The sequence below is a fragment of the Pseudopodoces humilis genome, chromosome 3 (assembly GCF_049639895.1).
Source record: "Pseudopodoces humilis isolate 2021_Gansu_Grassland_sample_001 chromosome 3, ASM4963989v1, whole genome shotgun sequence".
Lineage (NCBI taxonomy): Eukaryota > Metazoa > Chordata > Aves > Passeriformes > Paridae > Pseudopodoces > Pseudopodoces humilis.
In genome coordinates, this window is record NC_142202.1 from 92,305,200 (window position 1) to 92,329,948 (window position 24,749).

Genomic DNA, 24,749 nt, shown 5'->3' on the forward strand with positions numbered 1-24,749 from the left:
TGATTTTTTTTTTTTTTTTTTTTACTTTAAACACCTTCAACATCTTTCCTTGACAGTAACAATGTGCTTACACTTCATTTACACTTATTGGTACTAGTTTCCATTAGAATTGTATTTTGCATCCATAGACAGCTATTTTAAATCCTTTGTTAGCAGTAATACACTGCAAGCTGTGTTGCACTTCTTTCTACTGTCCAGGAAACCCAGCTCCTTTTTAAAGCACTGAAAGATTTTGGACCAGAAACTCAGCAGCTGTAGTCCACATTCCCCATGAACTGCAGGGGTCATTGTTCAGAATGGCAGTTACAGGTGTTTAGCTTTCAAGTGTATACAAAAATCCCAGATCCTTGATAAAAATTCTCAAATGAAAAGAGATGTCTATTTACTTGAGTATGAATTTGGGAGTTTGAAAATTACCTGATAATTTTCTTCCAATCTTCCTCTACCTTTGATGCTTCCATCTATCTGAGCTAAACCCTATCTTTTAATAAATGAACGTATTTGATGCACAGAATGTGAGTCCCCTGTGGAAGAAAAAATGCTGAAGCTTCCTCTTGCTCTCTTGCTCTTCTTTCTTTCTTTTTTTTATTTTTGTTTGTTTTTTTTTTTATTTATTCTTTTCATTTTTGAAGAAGTAAACACCTGGGAATGAGAAGGAGGAAATAAAATTACACCAAAAAATGAAACAGAGAAATAGTATTTTATTGCTGAATTGAGCTTGGGAAAAATAATTTATCAATCCCTTCCCATTCACTGCAAATGTAGTTGATGGAAAGATTTGATTAGAAAGTACATGTACCTTCACAGAGGAGAAAAACAGAAAAATTATTACACTAGGAGAACCTCAGCAAGAAAAAGTAGCTGTGGAATATAACCAAAATTGCAAGTACAAAATTAGATACACATTTTAACTAAAAGTACAGAAGTAAGATGGCAGTGCTTTATGCTTCTTATAAAGCTTCTCTCCATTTCTGCGAGTTGTGTTTTACTATACAATTCACTGGGTTAAAATAGAGTAACTACATAACACTTGGTACTTTATTACAGGAGATTTAAAGGTCACCTAAGATATTTGATCTAAAACAACTACATGTCTCCTAATTACCTACTGTAATCCTGCTTTTTAAAATTTTTTGAAGAGTTTAAAAGTCCTGTAAGTGGTACATAAGTTGAATCTATATTTTCCTGATAAAACCTCCTGACAAGATCTACAAGTTCTCAAAAGATCTAAAAATTTTCAGAACTAAATATGATTACTGGGAAAAAGTGGGGTTTTTGGGAGGTTTTTTGCTTGTTTTGTGTCTTATCCAGTGTGCAACTCCCATTCCTCTTCTTGTGAATCTGGGCTCCAGTTTGCAAATATCACAAAGGGACATTAGAATTTCTTTGAAGCTGAAAACTCTATCAGTGACTATGTATATATATAATTAATTATATGGACAGATGATGGTAGTTTATAGACACAAGACTACCTTGAAATAATGCATATTGCACACAATCTCACAATTGGCTGCAACTCACTGGAATGCTATGACTTATTTTTCAGGTTTATTACACCGTCTTAATGTTGGCCATAATACATGCAATCTTGCAACAAGCTCCCTCCCTCCCTCCCTCCCTCCCCCCCTCCCTTCCTCCCTCCCTCCCTCCCTCCCTCCCTCCCCTCCCCCCCTCCCCCCCGCCCCCCCTCCCTCCCTCCCTCCCTCCCTCCCTCCCTCCCTCTCTCCCTCCCTCCCTCCCTTCCTTTCCTTCCCTTCCTTTCCTTCCCTTCCTTTCCTTCCTTTCCTTCCCTTCCTTCCTTTCCTTCCTTCCTTCTTTCCACAAAAAAGCCCCAGATTTTAAAAGCTCTGGCACAGGCACTTACGCCACTGTGGAGGGTTTTAGCAAAGCTGGACTGTGGACTCTTGCAAGCTTTCCAGAACTATTGTTTTGTGCTTAACACTTCCATCAGTGGCATTCTATTGCTCCCAGAGACCTGAAACTTTATCTTGCTAACAGACAATCATGAGGCAAATTTTCAACAGGAATTCAATATGGCATACAAGCCTCTTGTCTGTGCCCATAATTGAAAATGAAAGGAATTGGGACCTGTAGTTAAGTCCTGAATTTGTTGCACAGCAAACATAATTGTTACTAATTTTTGATTCACATTCTATATGTCAGGAAAAAAAGGCTCTGTCCTGTCCTTGTCCCTGGTCAATGCTAAGAGTTGTCTTGCACACTGGTGAAAACAAGGAATCTGTATGGATGACAGCATTGCAGTTCTCAAGCCCCTGCAGTCCAAGTCCTTACAGTTTCCTGAAGGAATGTTGATTGATTTTTTTCCTCTCCTAGTTCAATACTTTGTTCTGTTGCCATTGTTAGAAATTCTTGTGCTAACAGAAATTCAGTAGTCTTTTTCAGCTTTATCTCCATTTGTTCTTAGATATGGCATCTGAAAGCAATGGAAGCTAGGAAGACTTTTGTCTGGTTAGCATTTGCAGGCTCATACTTCAACAAGTCCGACATGTAACATGCTCATCACTCTGGCTGTATGGAAAAATAGCAATATAAGGACAGGAGAAGAATTTCCCACCTCAAAAGCTTTAGCCACAGAAAAATTATAAATAACTTTCTACCTGGGAAGTCCTCCAGTAACATACATTTCAATGCGCAGCACTGTGTGGACCTAAATGGAACAGTGAATATTTTGCGCTCCTCAGCTATAACTGTGAAAAGTTAACATTCTTTTGATGAAAATACCAATTTTAATGTGAGTTTAGAAAGGTGAAATTTTATAAATTTTCATGATTTAAATGACTTCAGGGGAAAAAAAATATTCCCAATTTATTTGGTGTTTGTGTCTCCCAGCATGCAACAGACATTTTCTATTTAACTAGCCAAGGTGAGGCAGAGACTGCTCTTTAAAACAGAAAATTCTGTCACCAAACCTCTGTTTTAACATAACAACATGATTTTCTGTTGCTTATTTTCATTGCTTTCTGCTGGTCTCTTTTTTCGTACAGTGGCTTACACAAACAATCTATAAATAAGTGAAAAGAACTGATCTGGCTTTGCAAAGGAAAAAAAAAAATCCCCCCAACACACACGCAATTGCATGTTTGGCAGGATGACTAAGCTGCAGTGGGTAACACCACTGAGATGCTCGTTAGCTGCAGCGTGGGAATAAGAACGAAGAGCATCAAGAAAACCAGTTCAGAGAGCAAAATGAACTACATTATGAAACCATAATCTAAAGTTTCTTAATGATACCTTCTCTGGGCTTTCTGTAAAGTAGATTTCTTGCATGGTAGGTAGAAAAAATACCTGGTAAAAAGGGTCATGCACAAATGGGAGAAAAAGGAGAAACAAGAACAGAAAGAAGGTCAAAACCTTATATATACAATTTCACATTATGTTGTTCTTAGCACTCTAGTTAATTACAAAAAAGAGAATATTTTGCAGACTGAATAAACCAAACTTTAAATTGATTTTGATTTTGTTTTGGTTTGGGTTTTTTTTCTAAATTTTTTCTCAGTAAAATGAAGCAGCATCTTTAGAACCTCTGAAATCTCTGTCATATAAGTACATATTTAGCATGTATTTATTGGGTGACAATATGTGCTATTTCTAGAAATGATCTGTGGCCCATCATGGAAATCCATCCTAAAACCAAAAACCTTTGGTTTTGGGGATTTTTTGTAGTCAGTTTTTTCATGAGAAATCTTAAAAACTCCTTCAAAAGCCTTTAAGCTTGAATCGTGCTAGGCTGATATGCCTATGTCCATTATGTGTGAGCACTCTGCTAAAAATCATTCTGCACTGATGGGACAAAGAAGCAGGAATCTAGAGAAAAAGAAGTTACTTTAATCCACTGCAAACCTAAATTAAATACCATGGTGTTAAAATTTTTTCATTTTGTTTGCATTCTATATTAAAAGACAATGAGTAGCAAAGTTGCATTGTATCCCTTTAATTAAATAGATATTCAGAAAAAGGAAATAAAAATATTAAACTACAAATGTCACAGGTTCAGTCTTATGATGACCTGTGGTTGTTCCCAGGATAAGAATTAGATTTCTCAGAGTAAAACCTATAACATTGTTTCACTAAGTAATAACTTTGCAAGGAATGGAAGAGTGGCAGTGAGAGGCCAGATCTCCCTAGATATTTCCTCTGAAATATTTGGTGTAAAATTCCATTGTAATTTCTAAAGCACTTGGCTCCTAAGGCTTGAATTTGATTTGTGTTAGATCACAGTGATTTTTAATGAGTGAAAATTTCCTACCCTGTAATTACAGATCACAATTTCCCTATTTTATTTTATTCTTTTTTTTTAAACCTTACTCTCAAACTCGTTTTGCACAACTAGCCATATGGAATCCACACAAATAATGTTTTGCACCCAACTAAAGCCTATACTGGTCCAATTTGTAGTTTATTTGTTCAATAATGGTCTAATCAAAACTTGACTCTGTAGAGGACTAACTCTCAGGACCATCTGTACCTGGAAATGACATAGATTCTCATCTACCCCTTCTTATAGGTTCTGGATGTTACTGAAACTTACAGACACAATTTAAAGAATTTCTATACATTCTCCAACTCTGCCATTCTTTAGGACTCCAACACCATCAAAACCAAAAGAAACTCTCAATGTTTTTTATGTACTATGACATTCTGTCCACTTTGGTTATCATGGTATATTTTAACCATAAGCACAAAACAGCCCATAGAACAGCAGAAGATATTTTCAAGCACCTCAGTTTTGTCACAATCTTGGCAGAAAAGTTAGTTTTGTGGCTATTTAAACAATGAAGCCATCTGTGAGGCTGATTCCATATCAAAGGAAGTTTACTTTACTGAAATACTTGTTCAATGTGCAGCTAAAGAAGATTGTCTACTATTATCTGTCTAAAACATTATTTACTGGAAGCAACGAAAGAAAGTTTAATGCAAAAATTGTCCCAGAACTAATTAATTTCATGTTTGTTTCTTTACTACAAGTATGCAAGGGAGTAAGGCTCTTCTCTAAATCTTAAAAAATAAATAAGTCTCTTCTACTGAAAACCCCTGAAGACTGTTTCACTGGAGATCGTGTTGCACTTCCAGAGACTTTGCATACAAGTGAGTCACTTGATCAGGCTAAGGAGACATGATGTACACTGTACACTAAAACTTAACAGAACTGAGTCCAGCTGGCACATTAGTATTAAACTTTCTGAGCTGCAAAACAGGATGGCTCTGTCCAGATTGCTTGTTTGGAACAGTTACCAGGCTGTACCAACTTCTAAATCATTCCCAAGAGTTGCTCAGGAAAGTGCAATTTGGCCCAAATAAAACTCGTGCTGTGATCCATCCAACAACAATATAGATGTCTGTCAGTGCCTCTGCCCACGTCTTGACAGGGGGTATATTCTGCTGTAGACAAGGACACCAGCCCTGTATCGACTGCTCACTCATCCCAGACAGGGAAGAGAAAGAGTATCAGTAGCTACTGTGGTAGATGGAACTAAACTTTTGAGGTTGTACCCCTTTGCTATCTGTTAGAGAGCACTTCACTCCTGTTTATTTTATTAATAATTCTATGATACATCCCACAGTGAACAGAAAGAAGCACTAAGACCATCTTTCCATTTACAATGATTATGCAGGGGAGAAATCATAAAATTATCTCTGCTGCCATCTTTGATGGAGTGGGACAACCTGCTCACACATTACCAAGGAGCTTTTGGGGTTTATTTTCAATGCATGCATATACCCGCCTTAATATATCTTAGGTATCCAAATAAATATCCAATTAAATAGCTTAAATATCCAAACAAGAGAAAATTTAAAAAAAAAAAAAGCTAAAAGTATATTCCTACAGGATCTTAAAGAAGGAAGCAAGGATAAAGTCTGAACTGTACTGATAGCAAGGATTGTATCTACACAAATGCAAAAGATTTAAAGAGATCAAATAGGATTTTTTTTTTTTTTTTTTTCCTAATGCTTTCATAACACTCTGTTGCCTGGAGATGTTAACCTGTTGAATAACTGCCTAGGGCATTTTATGGATTTCTCTAGTCTAAAAGGTGCCAATTCTTGCTGCACTGCCCCTCTCAGGTGTAGCCTGGCACATCGATTTGCTTCACATAAACTCTGGGAGAGAAAGTGATTTTATGTATCTCTCTGCTAATACTAACCAGTTAGTTTTTCTCCCCAAAAAGCAGCTCTGTAATCTGCCAGCTGCTAAATGACTGAGAAGTGAAAGCTTTTATATTCATTCATTAATCACACACAGCAGCTATTTTTTTGCTAAACCACTTTTCAATTTACAAAGAGCTTGTCAAGGTGATAGGTAACATCTCAAGAGACGCACATGCTGTGCCTTCATCATTCACTGACATTTTTAATGTAGTTCAAAGGCTGGTTGTGAAATATCTCCCAACAATACAAGAAGTCTTTATGAAACCAACAAAATACTTCAAATTATTAAATGCCCCTTCAGTATGCCAAATATGTGGCATTTTTGGGTATTAAAAATCTTCATGGTTAATTGCAGTTGGAAAATCAGGTTTAGAGTTTGTTGGAATTTATTTTAGATGCTGAATGCTGAAGCAAAATGTGTATACTAATAATGCTGTAAGAATTACTACACATTGCTCCTCAAAATACTTTCACTAACAGCTAAAAAAATAGTGTACTAATTGTATTTTGGAAACCCTATTCTTATGGAAATAATCAATGTGGTACGAGTTTAAAAATTTGTGTCTGACTAGAGTAGGTAACAGCACAGACATTTTTCTTGGTCTTACCAAAATCTGAAGGAAATTTCCAAAATTTCAATTTCAGATGTGCAATTATCAGCAAAATTAAGCAGCATAGAAGTGCATCTTATTTGAAAATAAAGCATTTTGATTTTTTAAATTTCACAATTATTAAATCTTTCTTCTCAAAACAGTGAGTGAGATTTAGAAATCTTATGGGTTTGTCCTTTCTTTGAAGCTTGTAAGTCTCAGTGAAGTGTCATACTTGTACTCATACTATCTTTAATTCTAAGTGTTTAGTCAAAGAATTCACAGTCAGAAATTGAAATAATATACAGACCAGATATCTAAATCCAGCAGATTCAAATTGTAAAAAAGAAAAAAAATGTTGAAAAAGTTATTGTTAGGAATCAAGGGGACATTATTTTTCTTTCAGTATTTTGGTTTATCAAAACACTATTATCACTGATGTTTTTTTGTGAAAAAATGTGTCCTTATAAAACTTACAGAGTCCTACTGGGCAAAGTGCTTCTGGCATTCTCATATGTAAATTAAATAGACATGCACAAAGAAGCTGGTCATAAAGGTTGCCCTAAAGTCAATGTAATTCAGGGTAGAGTTGTGCAGTCAAAGTATTTTCTTCTGACTGATCCTGCACATCCCCAGAGAAAGGTGATTTAATACTACTGAGATTTAAAGTTTCCATTGTAATGGAGTATGGGCATTGGCAAAGAGAATATTATTTAAAACTCTTCAGGCCATCTAACTTTAGTCATGGCCACAAGTCTGCAACCCTTCCCACCAGCACACTGCCCAGCTAGTGACAAAGCTAGCTCACCAAAAGGTCTGACTGCTGGGGCTCAGGGCTTTTCCAGAGAGTTCCTGCCAGCACTGCCGATGTCCCAGCCTTGTTGTGGGTCTGTGCCCAGCCCCACAGCTCTGTGCACCCATACCAGTGCTGGGCCTGTCCCAGGACACAACCCTCAGCACTGTCCTGCCCCCCCAGGCTGTTGCTGGTGAGACCCCTAACCCAGCCAGCCATGCCAACCTTGCAGCACAGATTGTCCTTGCTGCTCTTGATTTCATGTCTAGAACTTGAGAAAACTTGTTCTCTTTCAAGACAAGGTAGGTTGCTTCTTACAGCCAGGGCAGTGGTTTCCATGTAATAATACCATCATAATGTCAGCAATTCAATCTATTGCTTTCACACCTGAAAAAGTCAGAAAATATAAGTTATGAGACACAAATCCAAAGAAAAGCTTTGTTTTACAGAGCTTAAAGTACTGCTGTAAGAAACTCACACACACCTGAAATATGGGTCTGCATGTGGAGAAGGAAAACCCCAAAGAACCTAAAAAATCCACATTTCCTGGGGTTGTTTGTGTCTTCCAGAATTTCCCATGTACTCTATCAGATTATAATAGTATGTATTTAGCATTTTTCAACATACAAAAGTGAGAAAAATACCATTTTAGAGTAAAGGAGGCAAGGCATGTATGAACAGCAGGCATAAAGCTTGCTCAGCAAGATCTTGACCTGAAAAAAGGCTTCATATCCAAAAGTTATGAGTCTTCTCAATTCTGACATAGTTTGATTGCTTGGTTAAACTGCTGCACGAAAGTTTTGCCTGGCTTATTCCCATCGACCATCACAAGTACAACAATGCTGCCATTGCGACATTTCTGGTAGACAGCATGCAAAGGTGAATTTACTTTCTCATAAGTACACACACATTTCTTTTGGGAGCGTGACACTCAAGAGATAATCAAATAAATGTGATTAAAAGAAAAAATAAAAAAATATTGGTAACACAATCATGACAATTAAAAACCCAAAAGCTATAAAAGGAAATATGTAAGAAGATGTTACTAGACCATTTCAGAAAAACACATATACCTTGTGTCAACCAGAAACCACATATCAATGAGAATGGCATGAAGTGTGGTAATGGCTATTTATTAAATTATAGAAACAGTGAAAAAGTACATTACTGTTAAATAAAATTATCAGCATGCAAGCAATACTTTAATCCAATATTTTCTTAACATCAAGAATAATTGACTATTTTTCCCTCTTATTCCACTATGGTTTTGAGATTTCTTTGAATCTGTCAGTTTGACTAACTATTGTAGAGGATGTGACTAAACAGATGATTTTACTTATCTGCTGCAGCCAATGGAATTGAATTATTTCAGGGAATAAGACTAATTCTGTAAAAATCAAATCTCAGCTGTCAAACAGGACTGTTCCTTTTAAGTACAACACTGAATTAACAGGAAAGAAAGTAAGAGTCACCTGAGCAGCTGTAAGGGAGAGCTCAGTAAATCTTGGATGGCAATTACAGGTAATAAGGACCTCTTTTTATTTTAATTCAAAATAACCAATGTACAGATTCATTATTTGCAGGTCCCATCATAAGCTGGGCATATATGCACACTACAGTGATAAAAAATAAATTTTTGTGCACATCCTCCCTTTGAATATAAACTGCATAGGAACTCCCTGAGCTGGCTTTTCTCAAAACAGAAACTTGTTAGATCCTGTTTACTCTTTATAAAATGTAGAATTCTTATCTTACCTATTCCTGTGTTTTATGTGTTATTAAATAACATAGGAAACTCAGGATTTCTTCTAGCACTACATAAAGTAACCTCACAGTTTTAACATATACCGTAAAGTTTAAAATGCATTTAATGGCTTAAGTATTCACAGGAGGAAAGCTCATTTACCTATCAGTTTTACAGCTCCAAGCAGGGCAGCACTGTGTAAAAGATACTTTGTCATTGCTTGCCCTTCATACCAGGCTGATTCCCCTACTGTTGGTGGACTAAGACCTATGAGCTTTTGTGATGTACAAGGCCAGAGAAAACATTACATGGATGGAAGATGTGGACAATATCCTGTCCTACCAAACACTATTTACAGGTTTTAATTGCAGGATGTTATTTTGATAGCTCATTTCTTCCAAGACTTCATACCTTTTAATTTATGTTAATAAGAAATCATACTGACAAAAATTAGAAGTGAAGCAGAAAACCCCAAAAGACTCGTTATAGTCCCCATAAAGATCACTATTTAACTTCAGCCCAAATTTGTAGATTTTCTATAGGTCCATTTTAAAGATTTGTGCTGAAATTTAATAACCCTGAAGCATTTTTATTATTCACTGCATTTCATTAGAATTAGGGTAGAATAAAGGTCTAAAGTACAAGAGGTCTCACCCACAGCCACATGTTCATAAAATCTGAGAGCTAGGAATTAAAACTATCATAGATTAGCTTTTTTCCCTCCATTTGCTTGCCTGTTTGTTGTGGTTTAGAAATGCTACTCCCGAATTTAGTGGCCCTCTCCTCCCCATCCATGAGACTCTAAAATGTGTCTGAAGAGGAGAACTGGAGGCACATACAGCAAAGATGACAAGTTTTGAGGAGAATAACATACTGGAAACAACGATGAGATAAGAAAATGAACAGTAACTGCAACAATACCAATAACAAGAGTACAAAAAAAAGGGAGATTCACACACAAAATGCTCACCCAGCCTGACCTGATGAGACTCACAGCCAGTGGCACCCCACCCTCACTGCTCCCCTGTCTGCCATCCTTATTCCATGAGAAGAAACACCATTTGCAGAAGTGAGAGTGCTCTTTTGTTCCACTTCTGGCAATGACACGTGATGGTTTTGAATAAAATTAGGTTCATAGCCATGCCCACACAGCCCCAGGCTCTGTCCCTTCACAGCTACTGCAAAAACTTAGCCCTGTCCTTGGCTGAAATCAGGGCACTGGTCCAGGCAAAACACTGTGGAGTTAGCAAACCCCATGTTTACAGTGGTAAGGACACAGAAGGAGCAATGAGTGGCAGCCAATCATTCAGTCCCACTTACCTCCCACTTTCATGCCTCCAAGCAGTGCTACACTGCTTATAAGGTACTTTAGATTTCCCCTGTCTTTTCTTAACTTTGCTTTATCTTGACTACTAATTGTCTAAATTCCTCAGCACAAAGATGACTTCTTCTTAATCCTGATCATTGCACTGTGCTAAGAAAGGATTGTGATGTGCCCTGTATGGAAAGTGGCTTTGGGTTGAAAATAATATCATGTTTGAATGATCAACAAGAGGGAAGAAACCCAACACCAGTAAAGGATATCACAACAGCAGGAGATGACCTGACATCTGCAATCTGCGGGAGGGAGGGAGAGAGAGAGAGAGAGAGAGAGAGAGAGAGAGACAGAAAGAAAGACAGAAAGACAGAAAGACAGAAAGACAGAAAGACAGAAAGAAAGAAAGAAAGAAGAAAGAAAGAAAGAAAGAAAGAAAAGAAAGAAAGAAATAAAGAAAGAAAGAAAGAAAGAAAGAAAGAATGAAAGAAAGAAAGAAAGAAAGAAAGAAAGAAAGAAAGAAAGAAAGAAAGAAAGAAAGAAAGAAAGAAAGAAAGAAAGAAAGAAAGAAAGAAAGAAAGAAAGAAAGAAAGAAAGAAAATGGGTTTTGAAAGATTATTGCCTTACTTTAATTAGTAATAAGGGTCTACAGATACGATGACAAGCTGCTGTTAGCTGAAGATAAGTCTCTATTAAATCATCAGTAGTGTACCTATTTCTGAAGCTGATATTTTCCAAATTTAATCTGCCATTGCTTCTTTTCTTGTCTCTGAGTCCTAAGAGGTTTTCCCTGACCTCGAAGTAGTTAGATTTGAGAAAAGAAATGTGGTACATACAAGTCTTGCAGTTTTTATTTATCAAATAATACAGGAGATTAGATGCTTTGCATTAAGCTTTATCTGTTCAGATTTAAAGATTTTTTTTTTCATCTTGAATGTGTTTTGCTGAAACATAAAGATTTTTGATTATATTTAACAAGCATTACTTGGAGTGTATCTACGAGATTTGTATACAATGTCATTGCAACTTTAAAAGTTAAAGAGTAAGCTCATGTCTTATTCTCTTAAAATTACTGTCCTTTCCTCATATGGCAGGTCTTAATAATTCAAAATCCCATTTTATTTCGTAGCAACAATCATTGCAGAGAGTGTTGGGAGCAATAGAAAGAAAATCTGCTTGTGAAATCTCTTTCCAACAGTTTTTATTCACAATTCATCTGTACAGTTGTAGTATGTATCTTGTTGTCTTGCCCTCAGTGTGGTCTTTTTCATTTGTCTTTGTACCATAATTCTCAGCCTGGGTCAAAAAGATTCATGTGTCAAGAGATTTAGGAAAAAATAGTCTTCAGATTGCTAGATGTGTAAAATTTATGTATAGTTGCATAAGATGTATGTAAATATTTTTAATCTACATTACATTTTTAACAGTAGAAAGAATACAAAAAATCTTTATTGTACAATATATTTTATTTCATCATGTTAGTATACCAAGATAATCTTGGTACATTCCTGTGTTCCATCTTTAATAATTGTGCCTTTCCATGTAAAGTGAGAAGTCAATTAACTTCCTTATTCAGTTTTAACCATCTCAGTTTTCAGACCCAAACACCTGTGTCTTGGCAGGCTGACAGGACAGGACATCTGCGAGTGGGTCTCTTACACCTTTGTCTCCAGTTATGTCAGCCAAATGAGGAAGCTTCTTTATTTATTGATAAGACTCTTAATATACAGGGAGTAACTGTTGTTTAAAGTTATTTTATAAATTTAGGTCTGCTTCAAACTAATTACACTACCTCCATTCTCCTCTCTTCATATACCTTCATGGAAATTACCCAACAGTTTATTTTTCCACTAAGAACGTATCTCATTTTCAACCTGCTTGTAATTGTGACTTGTTCTCCTTTCTTTCCTAGCCTGACCTTCAGAGCTAGTACGTTATTTCTTATGACCTGGTGTTTGCCTTGCAGTGTCTTTTGACTTTTTCACTGCATTTTAATCTTAATTTCTCAGACTGTGGCTGTAAAAACCTTCCAGTATTCTCTTAAAAGCTTTCCAGCTCTTGATCACTTAAGGAATCTGTTATGCATTTGCTTCATACTCAATTACTGAAATAACTCTAATTTGAACATGGGTAATCAGATTTGTATGTGGGCCTTCATATAAGGCACTTACCCTTTTGCTTGATAAGTGCCTCTTTTAGCACACAGAGATATTGTTGTTTTTACCCTCGTGTTCCCAGGGCTTTCAAAGACAGGATGGATGATTTTTTTATGAATATAGGTCTTTTGCCAAATGGGATCATCAAAAGTTGTCAGGTTAAAAAAGATACTTTATTGGATTAATTTGTTATCATATGTGAGGTGATGAACTAGTCTTCCAATTGTGTTTTTGTTATTGACAGTTTGGAAGTTTAATGCTGTGGAAGGCTAGTTGAGAAGACAGGAGTTCCTTCTTTACTAGAAGGTCTTTCTTGGAATGCAAAGGGCAGATACTGTGCATACTTCTGATGATTATACTGACAAACTGGAAGACAGACCATAGAATACACTGAACATTTTAGAGGAGATGGAAGGGTATTGTTTTGATATTTTTAAGAAAATTACTAATTAGTTTTCATTTCTGATAGCTGGCAAAGTTTCTGTTTATAAATTTTGCACATCCTCAAATCCTTTTTATAGCCCTGGCCTGGACTGCCATGCTCCACTTGTTCTCCTCTTTCAAGAGAGATCTAAAAACTCAAAATATTGCTTGATCTCAGTTCACCTCTGTGTGTAGCACATCTGAACCAAAATAAGTATGAGGAAATAGAAAGTTTTAGCTGTAACTTCAGATTGCCTTTGCACTTGAGATTTTTCTGGCATTGTTTGTATGATAGTGACTTTTATGATCTTATAACCAACAGCAAGACATTTATTACATAATAAAAGTGAACGCAATAAAAATAAAATCCATCAATCTTTGGTTATTACCTGCAAAAGAAAATTAAAATATCAATCTTAATGCGAAAGATGTATTAAAGTTTTAAAGGTGCTGTATACTCCTAAATGATTTTCATAGCTTTCAATCCAATACAGTTTTGTACATCCTTAGAGATGGACAGACACAGTTGGGTAAATGCTTGTAAAACAAGAAAGCTGAGTCTTTCAAAAGTGTTACAATCTAAGCATTTTATCTAGCAAATATTGCAATGTTTCATGTGTGCACAAATACAGAAAGTAACATGCAACAGGAAAGAAATTTCTTCTGATCTTGGGACTGGATAAAAATAAGATAGCAAGACTAAACATGACAGCTTTATTTCTGTCACCCAATAAAGCTGGGTGGGTTTTTTTGCTTGGATTATTTTAAGAAAAAAATTACAGACAAAAACAGTCTGAACAAAAAAGTTGCCAGCAGATATATAGAGAACCATGTTGAATGCTGCAATAGGTACAGATCTGTGCCCTGTAGACCCTTGAACATTGCATTTGACGCTTTTTAGTGTAAATATGGCTTAATTATCAGGTATTCCATGAAGCTGCACTTTGTATGTTTTTGTTTCTATGAGTAAACACGTCCTTCCTCTAGTGTAAACATAGTGAAATTCATTAATTTTTGATTAAATAATTTTTAAGAAAGATGTAAGTTTTTTATTGGTAACTTGCACACTAAAGATTTCACAAGTTAGTTGTGTCTGTGTGGGTGTATGTGCACATGTGCAAATGACAAACAATTGGCTACTACCCTTCTAGTAGTAGATTCTGATCATGATTATTTGTAACTCGAGAAAAATTTCCTCATAATTGGAGAGAATAAAGGTGAAAATTCTGTGCATGATTTACCTTTAATGATTCTGTTAGCTCTTCCAGTCTAATGTTGAACTGAAAGTTAAAATTTGGAAAAGATACTCAGTTTGCTGAGTAGAAACTTCAGTTTCAATGCCACTCTTGCAAGGAAATGGAGCTGTCTTTATCTCCTATTTGTGATCTTATTGTGTTCTGTTTATAGGAGTTATTATACATACATACATATATATATATATATATATATAGTAATTACCTTCCTCAAAACCTGTTTTCTTCTTCTGAAGCTGTAAATACAGTTGAATATATGTCTTCTATTTATGCATGAAATGGCAAAATGCAACTCTTACTGTAGCCATGTGGACAGGGTATCATGGGCTGTGTCTCACACTTACTGAAAATCTTGACATATACCCTGAAATTTTCTGAAACCCTGATTTTCTCCACAGAGTTTCTGAAGTCCCTCCCAGTGTTGTAATTCCAAAGTTATCATTAGTATCAAAGGAGTATCTCACTTCCTCCTAACTTATGCCTTTTCCTTTGTGTGTAGTTTTGCCTGTGGCCACCAATTTAAGATAATGTCAGAAAACACTCAGGGGACTGTAGTAGACGGACTAAGGACCAGCAAAAAGACAGCAATTTTACATTTGGCTAAACCTAAGTGCAACATGGAAAACTTTTTCAGCTGTTTCAGTAACAGGAAAAATAACAAATACAATACATCCTTGTAAAGTCATGTGAAGATATTGAAATAAATGTAGGAAAAACATTTACTTCCTTTTCTTTCTTGTTTCCCCTTCCTATTTTTCCCAATTGGCACTTAGCTGCTCTCTGAATTGTTGCTGTCAAGTTCCAACTACTGTGTGTGGCCTATATAAGCTGAGCAAGTGGTTCACAGAAGGGTGAAACTGACATAATTTTAACTGACATAAGCAGTTTGAGCTTTTTGCTGCTAAAGCCTCTAGGCGATCTTTGCAATCTAGTTGATGATTGTGACATCTGAGACAAAAAAGAAATGTTATTTCTCCTGAAAATTACAGTCAAATTGAGCTTCTGAATACTAACTGCAGCAAAGGTTGGGAAGTTAATTTTTATAGTTTTATAACTGGTTTGAAATCCAGATGTCTTGTACACGTAACAGTTAATAGGATTTGGACTGCCAGAGACCTCAAATCCTTCAGGACTTATCAGAACGTATCTCAACTTCTTAAACTAAAATAGAAGAAAAGATCTTACCAAATCAGGACATAGCATTGCCAGTGTCACAATGCCATGAAGTGGCGTTGGCAGTGGCACTGCTTGAAGTGAACACGTGAAAAACTTTAAGTATTGCTTATTGCTTATTTAAAGACTCTTCCATTCCAGTGTGGAGACCATAGTAAGAAAACTTGGGTGAAAAAGTCCTTCAAAAGTTTATTCAGTCCAGTGACAGCTACCATTTATATTTATTTTTTTTTTCATTATCAACCACTGCTGTTTAATTTTAGGGGTTTCTCTGGTATGATAAATCAGAAAAAGGTAGATGATGAAGTCTAATATATAGGAAAAAAATAAAGGAAACTCTTCATAAGTGAAAGTAAAGGATTACTACGTTTAAGATGCTGTCAATATATTTTTCAAGTGGCCTGTGTTGCAAATAAATAAAGTTTAACCTTAATAAGAGTCTTGAAAAGGTTGTATAAATAAATAATCTGATACACACCATTTCAGAATGAGTAATTTGTTAAATATGAGTTTATTTAATAATCTTTAACTGAAAATTCATATATCACCAAGCTTCCATTTTTCTACTATTTTTTACAGTCCTGCCATATTGTAGCTTTTTGTTTCTGTCTCATAATAAATATTAACATTACATTTATAGATTGTAATGTTTGGAATGTTTTTCTGGAAAAAAAAAAAGAAAATTAGCATGCATAGTTTGTTTGAATAGGAAGTTAAACCTTTGGCATTTTAGATCATTAATTTTTTCATTATGTATTTTGATCATGCGCATTTGTCAAAAGTTTCTTCTGTCCAGGAAGATAGAGGTAATGTATGAGGAAGGCCTATCTTTTAGCTTAATTTTATGAATAAATCTTAGTTAATATAAAGTGGTACAGATTGATCTGTGGTAGGAAGTGAAGTCTACACAGGTTTTTATGTCTGTCAGAATGGTGAAGATGGACATGCCACTTGAGAAGAAAACTGGAGAAAGACATCCTGGGCTATCCATTGTGCATATTTTTCCTAAGACTAAATATCAAGACTACACAGATTTTTCTTCAAACACTGGAATTACTTTTTTTTTTCCAAAATTGGAAAGGCCTTGAGTGAAAAAAAAAAAAATTATGAAGCGTGGTGAGAGCACTCTAACATTAGTTCCATATAAAAAATCCATTATCTTAAGTGCTTCAGTGTAGTATAGTTTATAATAGTTCTCAATACACAGCTAACATCAAAGTAATGAATCAAGAGCCTGTTACTGCAATCTTATTGACAGCAGACCTCAGTAACTCTACAGACAAATATGGATCTTTTACTGGAAGTTTGGCAGTGAATTTAAAGCTTGATGGATGCATATGATAGCTTTGGAGAGCTAGAATCCTCATAATCCAAAGATTAAACTATTTTGTTCACTGTTAGGAACCTTCAAAGGCTAATTCATCTTAGGTCTAGACTAGAAACAGTAAAGTCTGTGCAGATGGAACTCTGTGTCTATCTTAATATACTTCAGTCAAAATTTTAGAAAAGCACATAAATAATGTAGTTGAATGCTTGATCTTGAAAAGTGGTGAAGTCCTGTGAACTATTACATGTATTATTGAGTATAGCTGTCATTCTCAGATCACTCATTTTTCACTGGGTTTCAGGAGGTTGTGGTAAAGTGCGTGCAAATTTCAGGATGCCAAGTACCATTTTCTCTGGAGTTCTTGACAGAGGAAGTGGTAAGGAGATGCAGGTAAACATCATATTTTAGGAGACTTTTCAGAGATACAAGACTGACTTGCTGCAATACAGTTTCAGCAGTTGTCCAGTGACAGTTGTTATTTATATGGCAGATGTAGATTTTTTTGTGATGTGTTTCCTTGGGAATGAAGTCTATCAGAATTCATAGTAGCTTTGAATAATGCATTTTTTTTTTCTGATAGAACACCCTCTCATAAAAATAAAAGCTGGCTTTTGGATTGTATAAATTTTTGCTGCATGCATCAGATTTTTTCATGAAACTACTTCAATTCACAGTTCTTTGTAAAAATATTTTGATTAGAAAATAACAATGATCTTTTTTCTCAAAGTCAAGTATTCTCCTGTATCAAAGGAGTTAAAAAAATTTTATTTGTTTGACTTGTACTGAACAAATGCCTGGGTTAACCTATCATGACTAAAACAGTGAACAGGGGAAAGTTTGAAAAGATAGAGGTAGCATTTTCTGTAGTCCTAAAAACATATAGCAGTATATGCTGTAGCTGGTAATAGATCATAATTTTCAGCTTTTTGTAATACAAATCAGTATTTTTATTTTATTCCAATTATTCTGATATCTTTATTTTATATGTAAGACTTTATTTATCTGTAATGTTTCTGATATATGTGAATGAAGAAGTGACTTTTTTATCAATGTAAGTGAGCATATCCAGAGAAATACCTTATTCTGTTAAACCTGCTGAAACAGTACAAAATAAGCCAGGTATCATAATGTTTGCTTCTACCTTTGATAGCTATTTGCAAAAAACTAATTAGTTTCCTTAATTCAAGAAATCTTAGATCTTTGATCTGCAATGAGTAGAAGACATGTCTAACTCCTCATTCATTAGTCTTGGGTGATTTTTGTTTTCTTGCTAGTGTTTGTAGAATATTTTGGTACTTTAATAATAAAATTATGTTGTAAGTGAAAGTGTTCTCTCTTCTAATATTTTTTTATGTTTGTTGGCCTTTTCAAAATTTTTTATAACTTGACTTGTAAATTTAGTGTCATTACCATCATCTAAATGCTACCGTGACGGAGTAATGAATTAAGGGCGTGCATTCACTAATTGAGCTTACATGGTATAATGAGGCATAATTAATATTGATATATTGATATAATGCTTTAAAATATTCTGAGGATATGCTTGTATTGAGTAATTAATCCTCTCAACAAGCAGGTTAGAGGCTGGCATGGTTAAGCTTCTTCTGCAGATGTGTATAGTAAGGAGAAAGAGGAAGTAAGGAGTAAAAGAATTTGTTTATCAAACATGTGGCTTCTGAAATTAAACCTGAATTATATGTGACCACCATTTCTTTGATGCACATGTTTATATTGTGTGCTCTGTTCATGACCACTTTAGCTCTCTAGCTCTTCTCTAAGGGAAATTAAAGTTGTACTACTTCAATGAATGGAGTGGTGTTCCATTAAAAACTTTCAAAGTTTGAGACCCAAACCAATTTTTCTCCTCCCCTACACACATTTTTTGGTTTTTTGTAGGTGGAGGAGTGCCATCTTTAAGATGATAACTTGTTCAGACAACCTCTTTCAAATATCTAATATTTACAAATGGTCATTAGTTTCTGCAATAAAAATGAAGAAACTGTGTCCATTCATATTTTCCCAATGTCACTGCTTAGTTATTTTAATATTTTTTGTTTCTTTTAATAAATATTGACTTAATTTACTTTCTAGAACCTGAACTAATGTGAAACTAAGAAGAAAATCAATTTTTTTTATATACTTGAGGCTTTAATTTACTGTCAGAGAACAGTTAATTATTGCATTCTTTTAAACTGCTATTTCACCACCTAAATGAAAACTGTACATAAAGGGCTTTCTACTGCCTGCACCCATAATTATGTTGTAGGAATATCTTTGCAATATTGACAAGGTAGAATTAAATACAAATTTCTTTCACTCCATTCAAAGAAAACCAGCAAGATATGTAGGACACTTTGCTTGAAAATAGATCTGTAAGGAACTCCACTGAAAGACTGTTAAACCAAGAACTGAGTTTGAAATTAACTTTGAAAATGATGGCATCTATTAAAAACTGAAATGTTTTGCACAAGAAGATTCCATAACCTAATTTCACCTTATTTGTATAAGGAATCATGTTTAAAAAACCAAAACAAAACCAAAGCCAAATAGTCAGTTATAATTGTTAGACAAGTATTATTATTTCATTCTGCAAATTTTAACTGTATTTTATTTCATTCTTTCTTTTGACAGTATTACCTAGTCATACATGTGGCAACCCAGGAGAAATACCTAAAGGAGTACTTCATGGAACCAGATTCAACATTGGAGATAAAATCCGATATAGCTGTATCTCTGGTTACATCCTAGAAGGCCATGCCATGTTGACATGTATTGTGAGTCCTGGGAACGGTGCATCGTGGGATTTTCCAGTTCCATTTTGCAGAGGTAAAAATGAAGACATGAAATATCTATTAAATACAAACAGCGGATTAAATAAATTTATTTTGAGGGGTTTTATCCCCTAAATTAAAGTGTACTAATCTCCTGTCTAAAAATTGACACCATTTAAAACTGTAATAACTCAAGCAGTGACACTCCAGAGTTTGCATTCAGAGACAGATAATGATCTACTTATGTTATTTCCTTTCTGTTTACGTGGGACACAGCTATATCAATATCATGACAGGACCTGGCCCCTGGCCAGGAAAAAAGCTTCAGTGATGTTAACTTAGAAGAGCGGTCCAGTCCCTTTGAATCCCACTCCTGCTCAGAGCATAGATAACTTCAAAGTTGTGTCAGATTGCTCAGGGTTTTGCCTAGTTGAAAATTTAATATCTCCATGGATGAAGATTGTAAAGTCTGTCTGGAAACCTGTTATGGTTCCCAGCTGCCCTTATTCTCACATCCAATTTAAGTAAGAATTTTACAGATTATGTCTACTTCCTCTTTTCTGGTTGTGGGTCTATGAAAAGATTCTGTTTCCATTCTGGTTCTTTCCTAAACTAAACAGTGCTATAAGATTTTCACATACCCTCTACTTGTACAGTCTGAAAAATCCTTTTCCTTCAGCCTCATGTCTCATACAATGTGTTCTTCACCATCTTGAAGTTTTTGTGGCCATTCTCTGGGCTTGTTCTAGTCTGTCACTGTCAGTGTTTCTTTTGTGCTGAAGGACCCTGGGTTGGACAAAGCATTCTAGATGGGGCCTCCTAAGTGCCAAGCAGATGAACTCTCTTTAGCTGCTGGCTGTGCCCTTGCTCATGCAACCCATATGAGGTAATCTTTCAATACCTGCAGAGGTGCACCATACACTCAACTTGTGTTTCACCAGGATTTCAGGTCCTTTTGTCAGAGCTGCCACCTAGCAAATAATTCCTTTCTACATAGAATGATCCTGTTCCAGGTATAGGACTTTTCCAGGTATATTGCATTTCTGTTTTGGAATTTCATGAGATTTCTGTTATTTTCCCAGCCTGTTAAATCCTGCCATAAGAGTCTGTCTGAATGGCAGTTCTACCCTTCAAGACATCATCCCATGACATCCTGCTTATCACTTCATAAATAAGTTGAAATCTACTTTGCTGAAGTCCAAGGTGTTGATTCTATAAATTGCCTTTCTCACTTCCCTTAAGATATTCAGCTAATGGTAATTGTGACTACAGCTGCTCTTAAATATGACTTGTCTGCATGTTCTCTGCTCCTACATCAGGCTGGTCTGTCCTGTACATGCATTTAAAAAAAATGTGAAATCAGATATCTAGTGCATTGCTTGCCCTCTGCTATGCTGCCATCCCCAGAGATGCTGGGGTGGTTGAAGTCTCTGATGATAACCAGACCTTGTGTCTGGGAAACTTCTGGTACTTTAACAGTTTTGATCACTGCTCAATCAGATAACCTATAGCAGATATTCAATAATGATCTCTCTCTTGACTTTCCCTTCTCATTCTAGCCCACAGGAGCTTAAGAGCTCATTGCCTATAGTGCAGTAGAGAGAGCTCTGTTAGTTCAAGACCCTACTTTGTGTAAGGTGCAGCCTTCTTTTTTTCCTGCATTAGAAAATCATAGATAGAGTCTGTGTCTATCCATTGGAGCCCTCCATTCAAGTGAACTCTCTCACCACAGTTCTGTGACCATATATGTGCACTTTCAGTTTGCCCAGTTTGTCCTGTGGAGCATGTTTTTTCATACAGGCACATCAAATGGCTTCATGTTGCTTTGTGAGAGGGAGAGAAACATTCACTGCCTTGTCCCCATGTCTTCTTCCCTGGGCCTGTTCTCCCATTTGCCTTTAGGTTTTGGCATTTGTCCATGACAAACTTAGTTTAGAGCTCTCTTCACTAGGTCAGCAGAACTCTTGCCCTGTTCAGCCAGGCAAATCCTATACCTCCCCTCCTGTCCTCATTCCTTGAAGAAGACCCTGTGGTCAAAGAGGCCAAAGCCCTGTTGCCCAGCACCAGCTCCTTAGTAAAGTGCTGGAATCTGATACTTCTACCTGAACTTTTCCCCTTGGATTGAGAACTTCTCTGGCCTCCTATGCTCTTCAGCCTTTTCTCATGCCCTGTGGATACCCTTTTCTGCTACTCCTACCACTCTCTTGGCAGTATTATTTGTGCCCATGTGGGTGAGCAACAAAAGGAAGTTGTTTCATCCAGTAATGGTTACTTGTGAGTAAGGGCTCTTGTATCGTAATTCCTCACTGCAAAGAAATATTTTATACTTTTCTGTGCTCCAAAAAAAATGCAAGGGTTGATAATCAAAAAACTTAAGAAATATTTTGGCCAGGTCTGTTTTTTGTATTTGATTTCATTCAGTACTCAACAGATAATTCTTCTACTAGTGCTTCAAAACAGAAGAAACAAAAATTTTCTAACCATTCAGTGTCTGATTTTAAATGTTTGGTTTTGGCTTTTTTTGTCATTTTACTAAGGGGTAGCAAACAGGTGTCAGAAAAATATACATAAATTCATGGTATCATCAGTGTCTACTAAATATTTCTTATATTTCTCCAGATACTGCCTGTTCTGGCTGTGTTTGCCTGCATACAAATATCTTTCACAAGACTGAAATTCTGTCCATGATTTGTAACTCACAAATTTAACCTTTTAATAAAAAAATCAGGTGTGTTCTTAAACCTCCTGCAGACCTCACATGAAATCCAAACAATTCTGTGTACATTCTGACAAGAAATGAGGATAATAAAAGAAAGGTTATTTAACAGTTAACAGTTACTTAACAGTTATTTAAGTTATTTAAGTTATTTAACAGTTACATGAGCCGAGCCATTGCCTCAGCGAATTTTTAGAATTCATGTGGAATTTGGATTTGATTAGATATTTTAGGCATTCCTTGTTTTATTTCATTTTATCAGTCTGGAACATATGCCATGAGGTAGTCCTTTCCATTCTCTATAACTTCAAGCAAGACATGTTTCCCGATTGTTTCTCTAAGAACCTTGATCTTTTCCATGAAAGCATCTTTTGTTACAGCTCAGTTTCCAGATGGTATTCTTCTTTCTTGTCATCATAAACTAATTTCATGACACACATTCAAGATAATATAACAAGTTAAATAAAGCTCTGAGGCTTATATACTAAAAAATCATAACAGCCTTGTTCTCTGTGGTACATTTCCCTACTTTTGCTGAAGCCGAAAAAATACTACTTTCTGCAATTTTGTTGCATAATAACTCCAGAAACATTAAGAAGCTGGTGTCCCATAATTTAAGCATTGTCTAACTGTATAACTGCTAGTTTTGCTAGAAGAATTCCTAGTGGATGACTAATTCTCCTGGAAGATGTAGACAGCGTTGACTCTTGTATTTTACATTTTCTTTCTCTGGCTGCTGCTCAGTTTCAGATGTTCCCCTTTTAAACTACAGCCATGGTGAGAGTGATGGAGCTGTGCTGGAAACTCAATAATGGCTTTGAATGAACAGAAATCAAATGAGTTAATGCCATTTTTTGAAAGTTTAGAGAATTTTACTGTCAAGATATTTTTTTTTCCTGTTTTCTTTCAATAAAATACCTGGATCCCCCAAATAGGAAACAATCCCCAGAGAAAAGTTCAAAGGTAAATCCTGAAGGATGAGATAATTATTAAAACCTAGTCATTTTTCCACAAAGTAAATAAGAGCAACGATGGAATTTTCAACTGTTAAAAGAAAGCTGGGAAGTTTACCATGAGTTTCTGAAAAAAAAAAAAAAATTATAGGTATATTCAAATATACTTACAAATTAGACTTTTGTATACTTACAAAAATATTCATAGAGAATCAATGGCCAACGTATATTCTGTTAATATTTTTTTTCCTGGTGAATTAAAAATTTCTTTGTTGTCTCACTCTCAGCTGCCATAATAGTGTCATCCAAAACATTTGCCTTCTTTGTCTTGAGGTTGAAATACTGTGCAGTACAATTCTGAAACATTTTGAAAGTTAATTTCATTCTCTTCAGTAGTTCCACTAATAGCTGATTTATGATATGTGACTACTTCTAAATGAACTTTGTATAATTAGGTTCTCAATTCTCAGTAATTTTGAGAATCCCTAGTTGATTATAGTTGCATGAGTCAAGATTTTTATGAAGCTAACATTAGGAATACAAATTGGATTAGTGATATTACAATGGTAAGCTTTTTCTAACAATAAAAATAGCTGTGAAGGGAGGAATATGTAATATATTATCATTAAAAACATCCATCTATTGGAGGAAAAATAAAGAAAATAAAGTAAAAAAGATCTTATATCAGAAAAGTCCAAAAGGAACAAGTAATAATTAATCAGGTTTCAGATTTAAGAACTATTGTTGGAGAAATATTGTGGTTAAAATACATATTTTTACATACATACACACACACACACACACACACACACACGTCTATTTATATATATATAGAATCAAAAAATGTATTCCTTAACAAAGGATGAAAGAAAAAAGAGTCTGTGGTTCACTTAGAGTAAAATAAACTGAATAGAGAGATGCTGAGCTGACGTTTTTGAAAAAAAAATATAGCAAAGAGAAAATGATGGTTTTGTTGTTATACATACCTTCTGAGGTAGTAAGCAATTCTGTTATAATTTCTTCTCAACCTCTGATGTTTAGACAGATACTGTTTTATAAGTTTGAGGAGAAAAGGATGTCCTGATCCCATATTTATGCATGTTTACAATTAAAATTTAAAAAGGAAAATAAAAAAAAAATCCCATAATTTTGCTTACTCATGTTACATTACATGATAAAGTGAGAATATTTTCCCTATATCCACCCTATAGTCTCTAATTTGTAGAGTGACATAGTGCATTCCTGTCTGAGCAATTTTCCAGAATAATCTGATTTGGTGCAGTATTTACACTGAGATGAAATTTGGAAAAAGCCCTCATTGTAACTCATCAAATAACAACTCAGAGAAGTGTTTCAGCAAGAGCAGA

General features: G+C 35.3%; 1 protein-coding gene across 1 annotated transcript in view; it reads left to right on the top strand.

Annotated features, from left to right (window-relative positions):
- Nucleotides 1-24,749, top strand: part of CSMD1 (CUB and Sushi multiple domains 1) — a 1,065,588-nt gene that overhangs the window by 531,872 nt on the left and 508,967 nt on the right. The window contains exon 4 of the mRNA XM_014251392.2: nucleotides 19,574-19,768. Within this exon, the coding sequence (XP_014106867.1) occupies nucleotides 19,574-19,768 (195 nt within the window). The remainder of the gene's footprint in view (nucleotides 1-19,573; nucleotides 19,769-24,749) is intronic.